Source organism: Macaca fascicularis, chromosome 12 (assembly GCF_037993035.2).
Source record: "Macaca fascicularis isolate 582-1 chromosome 12, T2T-MFA8v1.1".
NCBI lineage: Eukaryota > Metazoa > Chordata > Mammalia > Primates > Cercopithecidae > Macaca > Macaca fascicularis.
Genome location: NC_088386.1, coordinates 65,328,987 through 65,342,943, shown reverse-complemented (window position 1 = coordinate 65,342,943; position 13,957 = coordinate 65,328,987). Strand labels below are relative to the sequence as shown.

At 43.2% G+C, this 13,957-nt stretch overlaps 1 protein-coding gene across 2 annotated transcripts in view; it reads right to left on the bottom strand.

The window, feature by feature from the left end:
- KLHL23 (kelch like family member 23) overlaps positions 1–13,957 on the bottom strand; it is a 56,775-nt gene that overhangs the window by 1,248 nt on the left and 41,570 nt on the right. The window contains exon 4 of one of the 2 annotated variants that reach the window (XM_065525633.2): positions 121–1,822. The exons of the other annotated variant lie outside the window; for it this stretch is intronic. Within the exon in view, the coding sequence (XP_065381705.1) occupies positions 1,707–1,822 (116 nt within the window). The 3' untranslated portion in view covers positions 121–1,706. Of the gene's footprint in view, positions 1–120; positions 1,823–13,957 lie in introns of those variants that run through there. 2 annotated transcript variants of the gene reach the window in all.

Here is a 13,957-nt window from a genome sequence, read left to right as displayed (position 1 = left end):
AGGGCAGGCATGTGTTTAGCTCTAATATGTACCGCTAAACAGCTTTCCAAAGTGGTCATACCATTTTTCACTCACACCGGCAATGTAGTCGCTAAACATTCTGGACAATGCACTGTCATGTTTTAAAGCCAGGTATTATTTTTTATTTTAGTTTTAATTTATACCTATATAGGGAGTACCAGTGCAGATTTCTTAACATGCACATATTACGTAGTGGTGGAGTCTGGGCTTTTAGTGCACCCATCACCTAAATAGTGAACATTGTACCTGATAAGCAATTTTTCAGCCCTCACCCCTGCTCTCATCCTCCCACCTTTTGTAATCTCCAATGTCCATTATTCCACTCTAAGCAACATATAATATTAATATTAAAAGCTCATGCTTACATAGTGAAGAGACTTCAAAATAAAGTTGGTAAATAAAAAGGCACACTTGAAAAGTTTCAGAAAGAATAGAACAATTCTTGTTTTGTTTCTGGTGTAGGAGGAAAGGGAAACAGACACATTAAAATTCTTCTTTCAGATGAAGGCTGCTGACAGTTGAAATAGTTAATTAACTTTGGCTTCTTTTCTCCCTAATCCAAAGCAGTCTTTTCTTTCATTGGCTTCTGAAAAGTTATTTAGTCTTCTGCCTACATGTAGAGGCAATACAGGAAGGCTTTCGCCAGTGCTGAGATGGCTGGGATCACTCAACCGGTCCACTAACTGGAATTAAAGTCAACAGTAGTAATAAGGGTTTCCAATGGTGCATGCCAGTAGTCCCAACCACTCAGGGGCATCCCTTGAGCTCAGGATTTGGAAACCAGCCTGGACAACATAGAGATAAACCATCTCTTGAGGGGGGAAAACAAAAAGGCCAGGTGCAGTAGCTCGCACTTGTAATCCTAGAACTTTGGGAGGCCAAGGTGGGCAGATCACGAGGTCAGGAGTTTGAGACCAGCCTGACCAACATGGTGAAACCCAGTTGCTACTAAAAATACAAAAATTAGCCAGGCATGGTGGTGCGCACCTGTAATCCCAGCTACTCCGGAGGCTGAGGCAGGGGAATCGCCTGAACCTGGTAGGTGGAGGTTGCAGTGAGCCCAGATGGTGCCATTGCACTCCAGCCTGGGCGACAGAGTGAGACTCCATCTAAAAATAGAAAATAAAAAAAATTCTGAAGTCTTGGTTAACTTTATCTGTCATCCGGATGAAACCCCAATGATTTATGATTTGGACAATTCTCTGGCATCTGTAGAGTGCCCGGCATCCTCAAAGTTTTCAGTAGCATCTCTGCAGCTTATTCCCTTAAGACTTCTTTCCCACCAGGATGATCTGCCAGGAATTTGGTCAAATCGTACACCCAAGTGCTTTAGATATGATTGTGCTTTGAATCTCCTCTGGGGCGCAGGGCGCAGCACTTCAGGGCCTTGTCCCACTGCTGGGCCATCTCGGTGGGCTGCGAGCCAGTCCCAGCACACTCAGCGGTGCCTTGCCAGCAGCGCGCGCCTCTCATCCAGCTCCGCCGGGGACATTCCCCGCCCGCACCAGGGACCCCTGCCAGAGGCGGGGCAGCCGGTCTGTCATTGTTTTTAATTTTGGCCACATGGTGGTGTGGTGGTATCTCATTGCGCCTTTAATTTGCATTTCCTTGATTTACAATGTTAAGCACCTTTTCAGATGCTCATTTGCCATTTGACGTCCTCCTTTGTGCAGGGCCTTGCCCATTTAAAGATTGTGAGAGTTGGCCAGAAGCGGTGGCTCACGACTGTAATCCCAGCACTTTGGGAGGTTAGGAGTTCGAGACTCAGTCCGGGCAACATAGTGAGATCCAGACCTTGAATCTACAAAAAATAATTTAAAAATTAGCCGGATGTGTCTCTTAAAAAAAAAAAAAAAAGTGTGTGTTTCTTAAAATTGATTTTTACCAATTTTATCAATTAGGATTTTTATAAATTAGGATTCTTCCAATTTTATCAATTAGGATTACCAATTTTATCAATTCTTCCAATTTTATCAATTAGGATTCTTTAAATGAATCTGGATACAAAGGTTACGTCAGATGTAGGATTTGTGGATTTCTTCCCCCCAGTATACGGCTTTCTTTTTCACTCTCCTATTGGTGTCTTTGGATAATTAGTGCTTTTTATGTTGCGTTTAAAAAATCATTGCCTACTCCAAATGCACAGAGATATTCTCCTCTAATTTCTTTTAGAATCTGTATTGTTTTATTTTCACATTTAGTTCTATGATTCATGTTAAATTAATTTTGGGGCATAATATAAGGCAGATGGCAAAGTTCCTTTTTTTCTATACGGATGAACAATAATTGCTCCAGCAACATTTGTTGAAAAGATTGTTACCACGTCTAATTCTAATTCTAGAATGGTTATCCGAATTTTTAAAAAGACTTTTTTTTTTTTTTTGAAACAAGGTCTAGCTCTGTTGCCCAGGTTGGAGTGCAGTGGTATGATCATGACTCCCTGCAGCCTGGAACTCCTGGGCTCAGGTGATCCTCCCATCTTAGCCTCCAGAGTATCTGGGACTACAAGGCACATGCTACCACAAACACCTGGCTAATTTTTAAATTCTTTTGTAGAGACAGGGTCTCACTATGTTGCTCAGGCTGGTCATGAACTGCTGGCCTCAAGTTATCCTCCCACCGTGGCCTTCCAAAGTGCTGGGATTACAGGTGTGAGCTACTGTGCCCTGCCTAGAATGAGATTTTTTTAAAGAAATGAAAATAGCCCCATAAAAAAATCCAGGTATTAAGCAGATAGAAGATAATTCTCCTTTGATCATATCCACCTTAGAGGTAAGAAGACGATGCTGATCCCTTGAAAATAAAGACAGTAATTAAAAATGATTTTAGAGGAAGTTAAATGTACAGTGAAATTACTGCCTACATAAGGTTGATGTTACAAACTGTATCAGAGTCCCAGCAAGATTTTTTTTTTTTTTTTTTTTTGAGATGGGGTTTCAAACTCTTGGGCTCTATGGATCCTCCCTCCTCAGCCTCCTGACTATCTGGGATTACAGGTATGTGCTACCACGACCGTCTGGCAGCAGGAAAATGTAATAAACTACTTTTTACAAAGGTGTGGGAAGGGCATAAGTAAATTCTGAGGCATAGTGCGATACCCCAAGGTTAGTAATATTGAGGGCTCCATTACCACCCCAAGGGGAGGGTGGCAGAGCGAAAGGAGGAGCTAGTCTCTTGGGAGAAAGAGGACGGTAAGGAGAGGCCCCTGAGGATGCATCCAAGCCATGCCAACCCTGCAGGAATGGAGCCAGGGGAATGAAGCCTGGAGTGAATGCTCCCCTCCCCCACTCTGTTGTTAGTGCTCTCCTCTGCGTAGATCAGTCTCCTGGTGGAGAAGGAACTGGTAGAGAATGTATCTGGAGAGGAAAAAGAAGATCAAGCACACAAAACACAGGAAAACACTTAGTCCAAGAGGAGGAAGAGTGGATCTGTGTTACGTACTCAAGATCAGAGGTGGGTTTGCGTGAAGCCAATAAGGTTTAAGCTTCAGGATCCCTCAATTATATTGGCCCTTTCCAAGGACCTGGGAGGGATCCTAATAATGTGTTCACAAGGTCATATAGTTTTGTTAAATTTGTAAAAGATATTTTAACAAAAATCATCAAACTGTTGTTCTTTCCATTTCAAATCTCCCTCCATTCCACTTCCCCAGCATTTAATGGTACTGAAGTGACACAAGTGTTTTGAGTTTCTGTCTAAAAAGGAGTTGAATTGAGAATAAGCCACTATAAATGTAATTTGAGCAGACATTTTAAAACATTTTAATAAGACATGAAGAAGTTACAGTTCCTAGTTTATTAAAGAACTGAAAAAACTGAGATAAAATAATAGAATATGTAGCTAAAGTCATAAACATGAGTAACAAAATCAGTGGAGATTATTCTGTATTCAAGAAGCAAATTATAAGAAAGAAGTTTTCAAATCATACCAATATCAGTGATTCATTAAGAATACATTTCAAAAAAGAAATTAATAAGCTTCTTGGATTGTGTATAATCCAATTAACAAAGTGGAGCAAATCATAAGAATATATTGGAAAAAATTAAAATTTTTGATGATTTGAAAATAATGAGATTGGCCAGGTGTGGTGGCTCACACTTGTAATCACTGCACTTTGGGAGGCCGAGGTGGGTGAATCACAAGGTCAGGAGTTCAAGACCAGCCTGGCCAATATGGCAAAACCCCGTCTCTACTTTAAAAAATACAAAAATTAGCTGGGAGTGGTGGTGCTTGCCTGTAGTCCCAGCTACTTGGGAGGCTGAGGCAGAAGAATCGCTTGAACCCAGGAGGTGGAGGTTGCAGTGAGCTGAGGCTGTGCCATTGCACTCCAGCCTGGGCGACAGAGCAAGACTCCATCTCAAAACAAAAAAAAAAAAAGAAAGAAAAGAAATCATAAGACACCATTTTTTTTTTTTTTTTGAGACGGAGTCTCGCTCTGTCGCCCAGGCTGGAGTGCAGTGGCCTGATCTCAGCTCACTGCAAGCTCCGCCTCCCAGGTTCACGCCATTCTCCTGCCTCAGCCTCCGCAGTAGCTGGGACTACAGGCGCCCACCACCTCGCCCGACTAGTTTTTTGTATTTTTTAGTAGAGACGGGGTTTCACCGTGTTAGCCAGGATGGTCTCGATCTCCTGACCTCGTGATCCGCCCGTCTCGGCCTCCCAAAGTGCTGGGATTACAGGCTTGAGCCACCGTACCCGGCCATAAAACATCATTTTAATCACATTGATGACAAACTGTTTAATGAGTGCCCTGAAGTACACTTACACATCCTGAAATCTTACCACCCACACGTGAAAAAGACTTACAAAAGTGTCCTCAAATTTGTAATACTCTTAAATGTATTTTTTCTTTTTAAATTTTTTCTAACCATGAGATCACCAGAGAACTCTTACATATTTATAAGACATCACCGATAACAACTTATTAAGCTGACACTTTTCTTTTTTTTTTTTTTTTTTGAGACGGAGTCTCGCTCTGCCGCCCAGGCTGGAGTGCAGTGGCCTGATCTCAGCTCACTGCAAGCTCCGCCTCCCGGGTTCACGCCATTCTCCTGCCTCAGCCTCCCGAGTAGCTGGGACTACAGGCGCCCGCCACCGCGCCCGGCTAGTTTTTTGTATTTTTTAGTAGAGACGGGGTTTCACCGTGTTAGCCAGGATGGTCTCGATCTCCTGACCTCGTGATCCGCCCATCTCGGCCTCCCAAAGTGCTGGGATTACAGGCTTGAGCCACCGCGCCCGGCCTAAGCTGACACTTTTCTAAACAACCAGTAATTAAAAAAAAAAAAAAAAACTTTATAGAGGAATTCCAATTATTCTAGAAAAAAGTAAATTATCCTTTTACCTGCTCCATTGAAAATACCCTCTCTGTAAAAAATGTTACAAAATTGAAGAGTAATCAAAGTCTATGTGGCTAAAAAATGTAGGGAAAAAATATTATGGGTCTGTTTCTGGCAGTTAATTATGTTCAAGTACTTTTTTGTCCTGGATTTTGTGATGCTTGTGCTATTTGCCTTTGTTGTGATTTACCTATTTATTCTAAATAAATATTTATTTATTTAGGAAATATTCATTTTCCTAATTTTTTTTTTTTTTTTTTTGAGATGGAGTCTCGTTCTATTACCCAGGCTGGAAGGCAGTGGCGCAATCTCACTGCAACCTCTGCCTCCCAGGTTCAAGCAATTCTCTTGCCTCAGCCTCCTGCATAGCTGGGACTACAGGCACGTGCCACCACGCCCAGCTATTTTTGTATTTTTGGTAGAGACAGGGTTTCACTATGTTGGCCAGGCTGGTCTTGAATTCCTGACCTCAGGTGATCAGCCCGCCTCAGAAAGTGTTGGGATAACAGGCGTGAGCCACCACGCCTGGCCTCCTGCCTAATTTTGTATTCATAATTTGGTATTATTTTTCCTAAAGAGTTCCCCTTCCCCCAAATTGCATTTAATGCCATGCCCCACAAATTCTGATGTGACCTTGTTCAGAATTCACACTAAAGAAACAGGGACTGGGCAAACTTCAACAGTAACAGCAATGGCAATGAAATTAGAACATGAAGCACTCTCCCTAAGGTAGCAGACTGGCGTGCATGTTTGATATGTATACGCAAGTCCAACACACACAAACATAAACACACGTATGACAGGGTCTCACTCTGTCATCCAGGCTGGAGTTCCCCTAGGGTAGAAGACTGGCGTACATGTTTGATATGTATATGCAAGTCCAACACACACAAACACAAACACACATATGACAGGGTCTCACTCTGTCCATCCAGGCTGGAGTGCAATGGCACAATCACAGCTTGCTGTAGCCTTAACTTCCTGAGCTCAAGTGACCCTCCCACCTCAGCTTCCTGAGTAGCAGGGACCACAGGTTCGGACCACCTCACCTGGCTAATTTTTGTATTTTTTTGTAGAGACAGGGTCTTGCCATGTTGCCCAAACTAGTCTCGAACACCTGGCCTCAACCAATCCTCCTGCCTCGGCCTCCCAAAGTGCTGGGATTACAAGTGTGAGCCACCATGTCAAACCAGGAATATTTAAAAGAATCTGCAAACCTCGTTAAGGAAAGAAGGGGGAAAAAGCAAAACCAGCTGAGATGGGTAAATTGTAGTCTGGAGGAAATCTGGCCCACACATTTTTGGCAGTAAATTGGTGGAAAATTATTCCAGAAGCAAATCTATTCTAAGAAATTCACTATGACGCAGAGGTCCCAGGAAAGCAGTGTGGAGACTGGAGCAGCACTGGAAGGCCTTTGGCACTTACTCTAAAGGCTAAGCTGCCACCATACTTTAAGGCAGCACCTCCTACTGGGAGGACAGCCTTAATCCATACATTGGGAAACATTACTGACAGCAAATAGTAGGAAAATCCCAGAGAAAATAATTCTACCCTCATCACTCAAAACAGAAATGAAGCAATACATTAACTTGAAAAATCCATGAGGAATTTTGAGAGAATCAGGGGTCCCAAAAGAAAAAATCAGATGAAGTATTGTAAAGATATTACTAATCAACCATTCACAGAATTTGGAAAGAATTCTTTTTTCTTTTTTTATGAAATGGAGTTTCGCTCTTGTTGCCCAAGCTGGAGTGCAATGGCGCGATCTTGGCTCACCACAACCTCCACCTCCTGGGTTCAAGCGATTCTCCTGCCTCAGCCTCCTGAGTAGCTGGGATTACAGGCATGCACCACCACGCCCAGCTAATTTTTTTGTATTTTTAGTAGAGAGGTTTCTCCTTGTTGGTCAGGCTGGTCTCAAACTCCCGGCCTCAGGTGGTCCACCACCTCAGCCTCCCAAAGTGCTGGGATTATAGGCGTGAGCCACTGTGCCTGGCCTGAAAATAATTCTTAAGGGGAGAGCTCAGAGGGTTGCAAGCTTTTTGGTTTCAAGTTCGGATTTTTTTTTTTTTTGGTCTGTTTTTTTGGCTGGTTTTTTGTTTTTGTTTTTGTTTTTTTTTTGCTTGCTTCTTTGTTTTCTTTTTATTATAGAAATTTTCAAGCATACTTCCAAAGTAAAAAGTGTAATATAAATAGTATAATAACCCTTTAAATAGCCATCATCCACCTTCCACATGCATCAGCACATGTTCAGTCTTATTTTATCTACATGCCAACCCACTTTCCCAAAGCCCTTACAAGACTATTTTAGAGCAAATGACAGACATCTTAATTTAATCTACAAAGTCTTATCTATGTACCTTTAAGAATAAGAACTCTTTTTAAAAATATATAACCATATGAAAGGCGCAGTGGCTCACGTCTGTAATCCCAGCATTTTAGGAGGCCGAGGCAGGCGGATCACGAGGTCAGGAAATCAAGACCATCCTGGCTAACACAATGAAACCCCGTCTCTACTAAAAATACAAAAAATTAGACGGGCGTGGTGGCGGGTTCCTGTAGTCCCAGCTACTCGGGAGGCTGAGGCAGGAGAATGGCATGAACTCGGGAGGCAGAGCTTGCAGTGAGCAGAGATCGTGCCACTGCACTCCAGCCCGGGTGACAGAGCAAGACTCCATCTCAAAAGAAAAAAAAAAAAAAAAAAATATATATATATATATACACACACACACATATATATATAACCATATTTACCATGATCATACCCAACAAATTAACAAAATTATTCAATGTCATCAAATATCCAGTCAGTATTTAAATTTTTTATTGTCTTATAAACATTTTTTAAGTTGCATTATTCAAATCAGGTTCCAAATGCTATTCACATGTTGTCTTGTGAATAGCAATGGCTCTTAAATTTCTTTCAACCTAGAGTTTCTTCTGTTTTTCTTGCCATTTATTTGTTGATGAAATCAAGTCATTTTCCCTAGAGAATTTGTTACATTCTAGATTTGATTAATCATATCCTGAGGTGTTATTTAACACATTTCTCCATCTTCTGTATTTCACATAAGCTGAAAATTAGGTCTAGAGGCTTGATAAGATTTAGGCTAGATATTTTTGGAAGAGTACTTCATAGGCGATGCTGTGTTCTTATTGCATCACACCTGTAAGTATATAATGTCTGTTTGCCTCTCTTTTTGGAATATTACAATTAATCGGTGGGTTCAAGTGTTGTCAGCCTGATCCATCATTATAAAGTTCCTCATCAGCCTCTCACCTAATGATTTCAGCAGCTATCAATAATCATTGCCTAGATCCATTATTTCATTCAAGTGTCAAAATAGTTAATAGTCTGTCATTTCTTCTGCATTCACTCACTGGAATTCTTCTATTTAAAAAAAAAAAAATTGGGGCCAGGCGCTGTGGCTCATACCTGTAATCCCAGCACTTTTGGAGGCAGAGGTGGGCAGATCATGAGATCAGGAGTTCGAGACCAGCCTGACCAAAATGGTGAAACCCTGTTTCTACTAAAAAATACAAAAATCAGCCAGGCATGGTGGTGTGCACCTGTAATCCCAGCTACTCAGGAGGCTGAGGTAGGAGAATCACTTGACCCGGGAGTCAGAAGTTGCAGTGAGCCAAGATTGCACCACTGCACTCTAGCCTGGGAGACAGAGCGAGACCCTGTCTCAAAAAAAAAAAAAAAAAAAAAAAATTGGCTGGGTGCAGTGGCTCGTACCTGTAATCCTAGCACTTTGGAAGGCCAAGACGGGTGGATTACTTGACTGCAGGAGTTCAAGACCAGCCTGGGCAACATGGTGAAACCCCCATCTCTACAAAAAAATACAAAAAAAAAAAAAAAAAAAAAAAGAAAAAAGAAAAAAAGCTGAGCATGGTGGCAAGCATCTGTAGTTCCAGCTACCTGGGAGGCTGAAGTGGGAGGATCCATGGAGCCCAGGCAGAGCCCAGGCAGTGTGTGTGAATGGGCCACCACACATTTCACTCCAGCCTTGGTGAGAAAGCAAGACCCTCTCTCATTAAAAAAAAAAAAAAAAAAAAGGCCGGGCGTGGTGGCTCAAGCCTGTAATCCCAGCACTTTGGGAGGCCGAGATGGGCAGATCACGAGGTCAGGAGATCGAGACCAGCCTGGCTAACACGGCGAAACCCCATCTCTACCAAAAAAATACAAAAAAAACTAGCCGGACGAGGTGGCGGGCGCCTGTAGTCCCAGCTACTCGGGAGGCTGAGGCAGGAGAATGGCGTAGACCCGGGAGGCGGAGCTTGCAGTGAGCTGAGATCAGGCCACTGCACTCCAGCCTGGGCGACAGAGCAAGACTCCGTCTCAAAAAAAAAAAAAAAAAAGTACCATATTCACAATTTGGTTTCCTTGATGTACATACAAGAAAAAGAACATAAGTGCTTGATTTTTTCCCTTCACTAATTTTTAGAATAATGAGTTGGTTTCTTAATATTCTTCAGGAGTAACCAATTAGTTTGGCTGCAAGTCCAGCAGTGCTAAGCATGGCACTAAATAGCACCATCTAAGAAGGTAATAGAGCCCTGACCCTACTCAACTGCTCAGTTCTCTCAGACAGTGATGGGTCTCAGTCAGTGGAGTAGGCAGCAGACAATCAGGCACCATTGTAACCATTCATTCATTCTTGAGAAATCATCAAAATGAATAATCATTTATAGATGACAGATCCTAAGTGATAACTCTTCTTGAAAACCAAACATTTTTAGAAGAGTCAGCAAGGCAGAAAAATCAAAGGTTTTAGTAGTACCTCTCCACTTGCAGTGGAGAAGTATATGGTGAAGTATGGTGACACTGGAAATAGGGCGCTAATTCGGGAATTTGGGGTAGCAGTAGCCAGAACCTCAGAATGAATCAGTGGAATCAATGTTTTTTGGGGGAGACATAAATTGGAAGAATGAAAAATTCAAGATTTTATGTTTGTAAGGGAGGCTAATTAGTAGTTTGCTAAAATGTTCTTCATAAAGTACCCAGCTCAGAATCAAGAGAGACCCATAGCCCTCATTTCCCTGCATATGCCGGAGACTACTGACACCTACAAAAAGAAGCTAATAATTGAGAAGGGTCAAAGTGGGTCAGATCAGTTTGCACAAGACTCAGGCAAAATGAGGAAAAGGAAGTTATCTACTGAATTTGGCAACATGTAAGTCACAGATGACTTGATAACAGTAGTTTCAGTGATGTGATGAGGGTGGAAGCCCTGGAGTAGGTGGAACAGTGTGGGATTAACAATTCTTTCAAGAAGTTTTTCTATAAAGGGGAGCAAAGAAACGAGATGTTCCTGGAAGGGTATCTAAGGACAACTGAGGTTTATTTATTTTTAAAAATAGAGACGAGATCTTGCTATGTTGGCCAGGCTGGTCTTGAACTCCTGAGCTCAAGTATCCTCTCTCCTTCCTCCTTGTTGATGGCATCCCAAAGGGAACTGAGGATCTTTGTTTGTTGGTTGGTTTGTTTGTTTTTGATATGGAGTCTCTGTCACCCAGCCTGGAGTGCAGTGGCACAATCTCAGCTCTCTGCAGCCTCCGCCTCTCAGGTTCAAGCAATTCTACTGCCTCAGCCTCCTGAGTAGCTGGGATTACAGGTGCCTGCCACCACACCCGGCTAATTTTTGTATTTTATTTCAGACCAGGCTGGTCTTGAACTCCTGACCCCAAGTGATCTGCCTGCCTCGGCCTCCCAAAGTGCTGGGATTGCAGGTGTGAGCCACCGCGCCCAGCTGGAACTGAGGATCTTTTTAACAATAGGGTTTTTTAAAGGATGATGGTTTAAGGCTGGGCACGGTGACACGCACCTGTAATCCCAGCACTTTAGAAGGCCCAAGTGGGTGGATCACCTGAGGTCAGGAGTTCGAGACCAGCCTAACAAACATGGTAAAACCCTCTATTCTACTAAAAATACAAAAAATTAGCCATCTGTGGTGGCATGTGCCTGTAGTCCCAACTACTCAGGAGGCTGAGGCAGGAGAATCTCTTGAATCCTGGAGGCGGAGGCTTCACTGAGCAGAGATTGCACCACTGCATTCCAGCCTGGGTGACAGAGCAAGACTCCATCTCAAAAAAAAAAAAAAAAAAAAAAAAGAGGGTAGCTTAAGAACTGCAAATTCCACATAATAAAGGGAGAAACTGGTGATCTATGAGAGTGGGGACAATTGCAAGAGTGATGTCCTTGAGAAAACAAGAGAAGATAGAATCCAGAGCATGACTGCTTTGATAGAGCAATGGCATTTGTATTATAACAAGTGGGAGAAGAGGAAATATTGACACAAGTGTTGAAAGATTTGGTGGTTAGAAGAATAGAGTTCCTGTTCAATTGCTTACGTTTTTTCAGTTATGTGAGAGTGGGGCCAATGAGGAAGGGTTTATGTTCTACAGTATTTATCTTAGAAAAAAAAAAAAAAAAGGGAAAGGGACAAAAAGGAAAGGAAAAAAAGAGGAAGGGTTGAAATTTTTAGGAAAAAAAAACATAAAATAGTTGACTCAGAGAATAAAATATTGATCTTACTAGGGAAACCTTTTAGGATTATGGAGCAGATAGAGAGCGTTTGTTTCAGCTTTGTGGTCATAAATTTAAGGCACTGTGCCAGTGTTCAGCTGCTCTGCTGCAGGCCCAGAGAAGTTATACTCAGCTGGGCAAGTGAGTATAAAAGAAGTACAATTGCTTTTCATAATGATGACCAGGACATCAAAGGTAGATAAGGGAGAGAATGAACACAGAATAGACATAACAGTTAAAAAAAAAAAAAAAGCAGTGAGGTTGGTGGGTTGAGGACCCCAGGTGTCAGATGGGAGGCTATCTGGATAAAAATGAGGACCCAAGTCAGGATGAAGAGGAAGACAGTGAGCTAGGAGTCAAGTCTTCAGTGAATGAGGGGTGTGACTGGGAGATCATTAGAATGTAGACACACGGAGGTGGGGCTTTTGAAGAAGGAGGAATAGTTTGAAAGTCATGATGTGAGGCCGGGCGCCATGGCTCATGCCTGTAATCTCAGCACTTTGGGAGGCCAAGGCAGGTGGATCTCTTGAGGTCAGGAGTTCGAGACCAGCCTGAGCAAACATGGTGAAAGGTGAAACCCCGTTTCTGCTACAAAAAAAATACAAAATTAGCCGGGTGTGGTGGCACATGCCTGTAATCCCAGCCGCATGGGAGGCTGAGCCAGGAGAATCGCTTGAACCAGGGAGGCAGAGGTTGCAGTGAACCAAGATTGCACCATTGTACTCTAGCCTGAGCAACAGAGTGATACTCTGTCTCAGAAAAAAAGAAAAGAAAGTGAAAAGAAGAAAAGCTGGTGTCTCACATTCTGGGCCAGAATTACACAGGATGTAAGAGGAAAAATTACTTCACTTAAAAAGGCTACAGGGGAGCCAGTGTCCTCAGGAGACTGATGGATCATACTCAGTGAGGTCAAGAAGTCAGAAGAGACACTGATGAAAGAGGTTAAGGATATAGGGGAGCGTGTTCATCACTCATCTGGAACTCCGGGTTTCTAGAAGACACATAGGAAAGATTTTGGAGGGCGTGGAAGGGTGAGGGATTTTGGTCAGATTGGGAGCTGTGCTGAACAGAATGAGGGTCGGGAAGAGATGCTTCAGGAGACGTGAGCTTCTGTTGACTGGGAAAGAGGGAGGTGAGGCATGATAGAATGGCTGGATGACTGGGAAAACAAGTCAAGTTCAAGTCATTTTCAGGTCTTAGTTCAGACTTCATTTCTTGTGGGAAGTTGTCCCTCTTGTACGCTCCAATAGTACGCCAGACTGCCCCAGTTATGGCACTTACTACTGCTTTTGCTTGGGAATTAAGACCTGTTGTGGCCTCCATTTTTTATTAGAACCAACCCTCAAGTGCTCCCCACACCCAGTGAGGACACTACATCATATCTAGGACCAACACACTAGGGTTCACGCAGTATAACCCCAGGCTTTCACAGCTCCAGGACCCCTGCTCCCACTGCAGGGACACATGCTGTCCCAACCCTAGAAGGCTGACACTCTGGCCAGAGGCTCTGGGCCTCACCTGGATGAGACCCCTCATACCACATCCAGCCACAGTGACAGCCTGGGGAGCTGCGGGGGAAACAGGAAACACCCACACCCTCAAGGTGACTAATGAGCCATCACAGACAACACCGAGAGATTAAGATGCTGTGGCTTTCTACCCCAACCCCAAAACGTGAGTGGCATTGTGGCATATGAGTAAACAAGGTCTAGCTTAGGCAGATTATAGAATTCCATACCAGAAATTTAAGGCACTGTTCCAGTGTTTAGCTGCTCTGCTGCAGGCCCAGAGAAGGTCTGTAGTGAAACTGGAAAATCTTTTTTTTTTTTTTTTTTTTTGAGACAGAGTCTCGCTCTGTTGCCCAGGCTGGAGTGCAGTGGCGCGATCTCGGCTCACTGCAAGCTCCGCCTCCCGGGTTTACGCCATTCTCCTGCCTCAGCCTCCCGAGTAGCTGGGACTACAGGCGCCTGCCACCTCACCCGGCTAGTTTTTTTTTTTTATTTCTTAGTAGAGACGGGGTTTCACCGTATTAGCCAGGATGGTCTCGATCTCCCGACCTCGTGATCCG